Genomic DNA, 9,399 nt, shown 5'->3' on the forward strand with positions numbered 1-9,399 from the left:
CCCTTCGTTTGTCCCCCCCCCCCCCCCTTTGCTAAAAACGTTATCAAAACGCTAAAGCAAAAATCATACAAAAACAAGATTCCTTACAAATAAAACCGTTAGTACAGTTAATAGAAAAATGACATCATGACCGACCGACTGAAAAAAAAAAAAATCTCATCTCTTTTTTGTATTAGTACTTATAAAAAGAACAAAAAATGAAATTACATTCAACAAAGCTGGGCATGGTGAAGGCACGACGGGTGGTCGAGGATACGTACAGGTCCAATAGAAGGCATTCGGCTTATAATACCTTCTATAGGCACAGAAGGAATTAATAATAACCTGCAGATAAAGGCTTCATTTTTTTTCCCGCTGATAATAAAAAAAAAAAAGACAGAGCAGCAGTTATCATTTACATAGGAAAACTGAGCATTGCCGCGTACAACCGCATGATGTTCAGCAGCAGTTAGCGTCATAATCATGGTGATAAAATAATGCGTTAGGCTTTTGGAGAAATGGAAGCGTGCAGTCATACTTTTGCTTGCTATAGATTCCGGTACGCACTCAACCTCAATTTTATGAAACAAGGAATGGCAGTACCTAATTGTGACCACAAGATGGCATCAGCAGACTAATGATAGCTGTCATTCTGAATTCTGACCACAAGATGGCACCAGCAGACTAATGATTGCTGTCATTCTGAATTCTGACCACTAGATGGCACCAGCAGACTAATCATAACCGTCATTCTGAATTCTGACCACAAGATGGCACCAACAGACTAATCATAACCGTCATTCTACATTCTGACCACAAGATAGCACCAATATACTAATGATAACAGTCATTCAGCTTTTGAACCACAAGGTGGCTCTAAATAAAACTAGTAGTAGACATATGTCTGTGAACATACAATGCTGTTTTAACACCTCTCTCTGGGCAGGATAATAACACCTCCCAGCTCCAATTATGCAAATGCAATCAACACCTGGTTGTGAATAACAGATTATGTGGATTGGAGCAACATTCACCATATTTATTCCCAGATAATTTTTTGTACATGTCATTCTGAATTGAGAAAGCTAGTCGGATGACCAGTGAAACGTCTTCAGAAAAATACAGCAAGTCCAGTTGCCTTGACAGATTTTTTGCAGATGTAGTAGTAGACAGTAAACATGTGCAGTAGTTGCAGCTCCTTACTTTGGCCAGAAGGTGGCACCAGAGGACCATATGCACCATTCAAAGCACTGCATACACTTTGAATCTATTACTGCATGGACCTACAAGTCTCAGCAGACTCATACTGGAAGTTGTAGCTTTGCCAATTGGCAGATGGTGGACGTTGGTCCTTGTCTAGTGTGGTTTGGGTGTTATAAGACAGATCTGGAAGCTAGTCCTGTTAGATATTATTGCTATGTATTATTAAGCACCACGGTTGCGCGGACTGAGCCGCCCAGCCTATCATTGACTCCCGTGTTAGGACACCGTGTTAGATTCTTGTGATTTCAGACGCTTAGTCTTACACACAGATTGCAAAACTCCTCCTTCCTGCTGGTTGATGCAATTATTATTGTGAAAGTTGCGGAGGGTTGTGTACTAAGCTAAGATTATTCGAAGGTGGAAAATTCTCCAGACCCAGAACAGTACGTAGGCCCTTTATCGCTCAGCGTTCAGCCACAAGAATCTACTCCCAGAATGAGCTCACGCTTGAAGTAGCAACATCTACAGGACAACCTTATTCCTTCAGGTCACATGACCCTGAGGATTGGATGGCTTTCTCTGAATGCCACACCCCAAGCCCTTTGGGTAGAAACCACATGACTAGGGCCTTAGCGCCCACTTACCCCCCCCAGAGAAAACTGAGTAGCAATATCTTCAGGACAAGTGAGTATTTAACAACTCTTTTACTACGTATGGAGGCAAAGCAGAAGAAGAGGCTAAACTGGTTAGACTTCTTCAGGGCTGGGCTGAGGGGTAGGCCAAAGAGGCAGCAGAATGGGAGGTGCAAAATGAGCAGGATCTGCAATGTATTTGCTGGCATAGTTTCCAGCCTATGGGTAGTGGGTGCTCTTTGGCCTTGTCGCCTTGAGTGCTGAAGAACCTTGTCCTTGCACTGGGCTTTGGTGGTCTCCTTTAATATAATCCCTGGGCCTCAATATACAGTTAGCTCTAGGGTAGAGGACCAGTCGCCCTCTGTGATGTGTATCATCCTGGCAGCAAAGTACCAACAACATCCTCACCACTTAAAATTTAAAGAACCTGGTCCTGGCACTGGGCTTTGGTTTTGACTGTAGGTCTCCTTTAATTTGCCCCCTGGGCCTCAATATATAGTTAGCTCTAGGGCAGAGTACCAGTTACCCCCTGTGTTTTTTTGAAGCATCCTGAGAGCAACGTACCAAAAACATCCACTTAAAAACTAAAGGACCTGGTCCTGGCACTGGGCTTCGGTGGTACCCTTTAGTTTGACCTCTGGGCCTCAATGTATAGTTAGCTCTAGGGCAGAGTACCAGTCCCCCACTGTGTTGTTCTGCATCATCCAGGCATCAAAAACATCAAAAACATCAAAAACATCCTGGCCGCTTGAAAACACAAGTCAGAGACTAGAATGTAACCGCATTTGCTCAGCTGTCTAGGCAAAGAGGAAAATAACTGGAACAGAAAATCCCTTTTCCACCGATTCCCCCGAACACAAAGATCCTTCTGTCTAATCTTCTTCTACGTCTCACATACAAATAGACAAACCTACTTCTCTGCAACATCCCGTCCAACCCTTCACGTAAATAAGAGCTTCCGATAGGCGGCGCCCCCCTTTTGGGTCCATGAAAGGGTTAATGTGGGCCAGCCCCAAAGCCGGCCAACCACAATCCCCACACAATCCATTTTCCATATCCACTTCAAACATTCCGTGACCCTACACTAGCTCTCCTCCTCCTCCTCCTCCCCACTGCGGATTTACTGACAAATATTTTCCTCTTCTGAGGCCCAGGCTGGTACTGGATGTTCAGTGACTGTCCAAACAGCTGCTGGAAAGCCACTGAGGGCAAGTCACAAGAAGGTCAAAACAAAAAAACATTTTTAAAGAAAAAAGTTGTTTTAGATGTTTCAGAGTGGAAGCGGACTCCTTATACGTCTCAGGGACTCGGGGGGGAGCATTTGATTCTGAGGTTCTGGTGGTACCTTCAACATCTAGGAGGACCTCATTGACCTTAGTTGATTACCCGACCTATGAAGGCCCCAAGATGCTTTAGGGGTCATTGAGTAATAAATCCCACCAGCTACCCATGTCCCAAATCCTATACTATGCTCTCACCATAGAACAAAGAAGGGAATTATTATGCTCACCAGGAGTAAACCCAAAAAAACAATGAATAGGCTTACCAAAATTGTAACCAGAAACCCAATGACCATGCTCACCAAGAGTATACCCAAAAATTCAAAAGGTTAGCACACACTCCAAATGTAGGTAGCTTAAAGCTGACCTCTAAGCAGGGCCTGATTTACTCTCTCTGCTGCCCCAAGGCCAGGTTCCTCAAGAAGCCCTCACCCCTTCCCAATGGAGAATGGCAGACCTGCAGGCTGAATACAAGTCATCTCGGAGACATCGCCGGGATCACTTGTACAAAACAAGCGGCGGCTTCCCCCCCTCTACATTTAGCTCTGCTTGCCCAAAGCAGGGCTAAATGTAGAAAACACCTACCCGCCCGAAACTGCATGTCCCGGGCGTCGGGAGATAGGAATTCCACACCCCTGCTGCCCCTCTACTCCCTGCTGCCCCAAGGCCGGGCCTTGGTTGGCCTTGAGGGAAATGCGACCCTGCCTCTAAGCAAGCAGATGAAATACATACATAGGAGCTATTTTACCTGCCAAAGGATATGTCTATCCAATTCTGAGATTTGCACAGCTCGGTCACAATAGCAGAGCCCTGTCTGGCAAGGCAGGAGACCTGATTTTGTTCTGTGACACTTACAGGTCTTGTCCCTCAAAATACAGACTGGCTTCTTCTGCTCGCTCTCGAAGGCTCAGCTCTGCTATCCAGAGGACTGCAAGAGGCTGATACCAATTCAATTATATACACTGAGTGCATTAGACAATGCACTTGATGATGTATTAGTGATTGCAGCCCTGCACTGATAGGTGTCTCTTCTACATCCACCTGGAGTTTAGATTTAGAGGTTCTCCAGGAAAGAGTTCCGATCTTTCCATTTACCTGAAAGGTTCTGTAATGTGAAGCCCTCAGTAAATTAACTTTCACAGGAGATTTGGTGGCCATATGCGGTCCAAACCCTTATCTGATACCAATGTGCTTAGATTCTGTCAGGGGAGGAGCTGCTATGGGTATATATTCAGTTCTATGAGTAGATATGGTGGCTTCTCCCTCACCACCCAGCCCACCTGAAAACAACTGATTTCACTTAAGGGCTCTGCTTCCTGTGCTGGTTTGGTCGTTGCATTATTGCACAATGGAAGATCTGTTGGGATGATTTTGTGACAATCACCTGTGATTGATATACAATAATCACTCATACGTGTGGCACTGCAATGCAGTCAGCTGATGGTGGTCTGAGAGGGCTCAGTGTAACCACGGTGGCAAGATTATCCCATTCGGATGTACCAGTAGGCCATGTGACATTTTCTGTCCAACCACAGTGCCACAAAACACTGCCCTGTAGCCGTGCTGTGCCACACCATGCATTTCCTAACCGAAACTAATGACTTCAAAAGAGTAGACCATGGAGCACCTCTCCAACACACGTTGACTTGTCCATCTACTGGAGAAGACCTTCTTCCACCAAAATATGTTCTACAGTGAGTATTTGGGACATACCTTCTATGTCCTCCCCAGTTATTCTCCTCCCATTAGAGATGTCCCTTGTCCTCTTCAGATGAGTCAACAAGGTAATCCATAAAGGACAAGGTATGGCCAGATTTTTTTCCAAAAATTGAGGTAAGAGGCCAGGATAGTCATCTTTTGTTCTGTGCCTATAGACAACTGTGATTGAACCGATATTGAATATGACTGCATTTTTCCATTGAGTTTTTCCAATGACCTTTGAGTATTCAGGTCAGCTAAGGCTACAGTAGACTGCTGTGTGTACATAAGCGGGTGGGTGAGTTATACACGGCACTGCTGTTTTTGTTTTCTTTTTGAGAAAGTAAAATGTTACCGTCAAGAAAAGAAATGAGCTTGGAAGATGTTCGGCCCTGAGGCTGAGAAGGTGGGGGAGGGACCCCTATGGCTGTTAATGCTGAGATGAGGACTGGCCGTGCAGACGGAGAACTGCAAAGTTCTTGGACGGGAGAGTACTATGGTCAATGCTGCTTGACTTTGGACTCTCCTGGGATGTAATTTTGGAGGATGGAGTTGGCTCGGGGCGACCAGAGCAAAGTTGCAGTGAAGAAACAGATGAGGATGACATTTCCTATCACCGAGGTGGCCACCACGCCCAAGGTAATCACCAACGTGTCCTTCTCTGAGAATGAGCCGAGCCAAGCCTTGCGGGACAGTTGGTCGGTCAGCACTGCTTCCATCTGGAAATGGGTCCCCATGACGGCACAGATGTGGAAGAGCTGGTGACTGTGACCTGCAAGGAAATATATTTTTACTGTAGGATAAAAACCCGATATAATATAAGAATCTAACCAATTGAATTTGGCTACTTTACAAGTCATCATTCCAAAGCCCTCCCAATTTTGAGGGACTCTTACCAAAGTAGTCAAAGCGACCAGGGGCCAGGCGTTCCGGAAGGTGGGAAGCGAAGAGGAATCCGGTCAAGAAGGCAAAGAAGAGGTGATATAAATGCAGAGGGATGGCTTCATTCCAGTTGCAACCTTCTCCATGACAGAAAAAGAGCTGAAAGATGTTGAGAGAGGGACAGACCATCATGAAACGTTAAAGCTGGAGAAACATCCTATAGCTAAAAGGTCCAACTCAACGCAGGTGTCTCATCAATAGGGCCCCATGAGATAGTAGAGACTGTCATGTTATTGAATTTTCCAGCATCTACCAAATGCTGTAATATCATTTTTGGGTTGGGCAGACCCTTTAATATAAAGCAGAGTAATTATCCTCATAGGAAGAGCCATCAGACTAAGTTTGGCCAAGCGTAAAGGTGTCTAAAGGAAGAAGAGCCTTCAAAGTGAATGATATCTAAACCCTACCATTGGACCCAGTCAGGATGTTTGTTCATTCTCTGACAGGCCTGCAAATCCAATGCATCCAGTGAGATTGTTGGCCATGCGGTGACTAAGTGACTATAGACCAGGCCAGTCATTGGCTGATTGGAACATAATTGGCCAGGTGATGCAAGTATTTAATGTCCACTGGACCATTTAGAGAATCTTATTCCTAAATTGCACTTCACCATCCTCAAACATTAGTTGCTGGCTACAGTCATCCCATAATATTTTACAAGTAGGTACACGCCCCCGAGGAACTCCTAGGTCAATGCCCACCCTAAGGAAGTGTAAAGGAGGAGCTACTTTTAGTAGATGAAGCTCATGAAACACAGGTTGATTATAGTGTCTCTCTCCTTCTATGGACTCTCCATTATGTGGAATAAGCAACTGAGTTTTGGAGCTGAGAGAGTGCGAAAGCCAATCAGCATCCAGCCGGCCAAACAGTTTTAATAATATGGTGACACAACCTGCAGACACCTCATTCCCCTTGCATCGATCCTCAGCAACAGTCATCACCGTACCACAGATGTCCCTCAGCCAGACACTGCTCTCCAAGCCGCTTTACTGCCGCCTGACTCTGGTGTGTGTCCAGCACCCGCACCGCCTGCTTGATGCAGTTAGAGGACTTCTGAATGAGAGCATGGGGCAGGCTGCTCAGTAGCAGGCTGAGGGCCGATCACACAGGCGGTGCAGGCGCTGTACACACACCGGAGATGTGGGCAGATCCAGGAGAACTTGGAGAGCGGTGTCTGCCCAGCTGGCCGAGGGACATCTGTGGTATGGTAATGACTGCTGCTGAGGATGGATATGGGTGTGAGGAGAATGGGCTGTCTGCAGGGTGGAGGTTGTGTCACCATATTATCAGATCTGTTTGGCCGGCTCCATGCTGATTGGCTTGGAAGCCGGCCAAACAGCATGGAGTCAGCTTCCCGGGCAATCAAGAAGCCGGGCAGTGGGGATTGACAGGCCTCCTGTCTCCCTGATTGCCCGGCGAAGCCGGCTCTATGCTACCGGAAGTACCGGTATCGGTACTCAGTATCGGCAAGTACCGAAATATAAATATCGGTACTCGTACTCAATACCGAAAAACCGGTATCGGTGCATCCCTAGTTAATATAGTAAAAGCTCATTCTATGTGGGTAACAGATGGTGTCAAAGGCCTCCACCCCTGTTTTGGTTTGATGTAGATGGCCTCTTTCATTTCACCGGTTGTCCTCTCCATACAAAATGTCCACCTTACTGTCCTCGTCAGAATGTCACTTATGTTCTAGAGAAGCCACTTGGTTGACTATTTGATGTCTTCAACAGAGCAAGTCTCACTGCATGTGACTGACTACTACTAGCTGGATGAATGGCAACCTTCACGGGGCTTCGGCAACCTATCAAAAATCTGTGTGGTCAGTTCCAGTGATGGACAACAAAATGGCCACTGGTCCCAAACAGACAGATAAGCTCTTCTCATGCGTGGCTTCTTCTTCTAGAAAGCCACGGGTTCTTAAGGTTCTCAGGAAAGCCACACAAAGCAAAGGCCAAACCCACAGGAGCTTTGGTGACATCACTCAACCCAAGCCACTTGACTTGCTTCTTCCACTTGAGAAAACAGAGACGACCACCACGGTGACTTGTCGTAAAAACGTGACAACTCACCCGGTAGAACAGGGGGACGTTGTCAAAGACAAAGGGGTGCACAAAAGCCACTGTGCGCAGAACTTTACTTAACGCTGGCCGGTCTACTTCCAGGAATCTGTCAATGAATGAGACATGATATAATAAGATCTTGGTTCTGTGAAGTACCTCCATCAGCCATACCGTTCATGTACACATCAATGGTCGCCCATAGAGTTACAAGAGCCCTCTAGTGGCCATCTGCGTGAAGTGCAACCAGAGTCTATTCATTTCAATGCCTGTTGACAGAGCCCTGGCCGTACATGGAACCTCAGAGACAAAATAAAAGTTAGGCATACACCAGTTGGGCCTACTTTACCTAACACTGGCCGGCCAGGAATCTGTCAATCTGGTTCCTGGTCATTGACTCTTTACATTGTAATCAGGGGTAGGTACACAAAGAGGTGTCAGAATAAGAGTAGGGTACTGGGGGAGGGGCTGCCTTTGCTTTTGAGTAACCCTAAAATTTGATTGCAGCCCTTGACCAGCCAGGCAGAATGATGGCAATGCCGCCAAAGTGTGGTCAGCGGCAGCAATCTGTACATACCGGGTGTAGCAGGAGAGGCCAGTGCAGATGAAGGTATTGAAGGCCGCGATGGGGACATAATATCGGTGCAGGGTGCCATTTACCCAGCGGTCAGGCATGACATAGGCCCCGTATGTGAAGGCGCAGCCTGCGGAGAGAGAGCATGTGCGGGAAATGATACAGGGCTAGTGTCCATAGAGATTAATAAAGAGCTAAACCCATAAAACAGAATAAAATAGAATATAAAATACATAATATACAACATCCATACGTACAGAACAGATACCGAGAATTACTACTTACATGACAAATGAATACAAGTAGAAAAAAAGGAATTAAATGAGAAAATGAAATAATAATTTAAATAAGTAAAATAAAACCAAAATAATATATGATAACATAATAATATAATTGAATAAAAAAAAATACTACTACTAATAATAATACTAGTAATAATTAAAAAAGTAAAAAACTTGCCCGGCTTCCTGATTGGTGAGGATGCTGGCCAATCATGGAAGCCGGGTGCCGGTTGGACTTGATGGACTTATGTCTTTATTCAACCTCAAATACTGTGTAACTATGTGTAAAGACGCAGCGCCTGGCTTTCTGATTGGCCGGTAAGCCGGCTTCGTGCTCCCTCGTCACCTTATGATGAGGGAGCATGGAGCCGGCTTCCTGGCAAATTAGGAAGCCGGGCGCTGCGTCATTACACAGCACCCGGCTTCCATGATTGGCCAGCAAGCCGGCTGCATGCTCCCTTGTCACATAGTGCTGAGAAGCATTGGGACGGCTTCCTCGCTATTTGGGAAGCCGGGCGCCGCGTCATTACACGCCGCTTGGCTTCCTGAATGGGACTTCCGGTACTCGTTATTCGGTATCGGCGAGTACCGGAAAAAAAATATCGGTACTCGGTACCGAAATACCGGTATCAGTGCATCCCTAAAAAAATAAAATAATAAATAGTTAAAAATAATAAAAATGAATAAAATTAAAATTAAGTAAATAAATAAAATAAATAAGCAAATAAAAATAAAATAATATATTATAAC

The 9,399-nt window shown here is 45.6% G+C and overlaps 1 protein-coding gene across 1 annotated transcript in view; it reads right to left on the reverse strand.

The window, feature by feature from the left end:
- Positions 1-5,177: 5,177 nt before the first annotated feature.
- Positions 5,178-9,399, reverse strand: part of PAQR6 (progestin and adipoQ receptor family member 6) — a 7,831-nt gene continuing 3,609 nt past the window's right edge. Inside the window, exons 4-7 of the mRNA XM_018566198.1 lie at positions 8,372-8,498; positions 7,807-7,903; positions 5,689-5,833; positions 5,178-5,564 (exon numbers count right to left, since the gene is read on the reverse strand). Of these exons, the coding sequence (XP_018421700.1) occupies positions 5,293-5,564; positions 5,689-5,833; positions 7,807-7,903; positions 8,372-8,498 (641 nt within the window). The 3' untranslated portion in view covers positions 5,178-5,292. The remainder of the gene's footprint in view (positions 5,565-5,688; positions 5,834-7,806; positions 7,904-8,371; positions 8,499-9,399) is intronic.

This window comes from Nanorana parkeri, unplaced genomic scaffold (genome assembly GCF_000935625.1).
Source record: "Nanorana parkeri isolate BGI_ZX_2015 unplaced genomic scaffold, ASM93562v1 scaffold923, whole genome shotgun sequence".
Taxonomy (NCBI): domain Eukaryota; kingdom Metazoa; phylum Chordata; class Amphibia; order Anura; family Dicroglossidae; genus Nanorana; species Nanorana parkeri.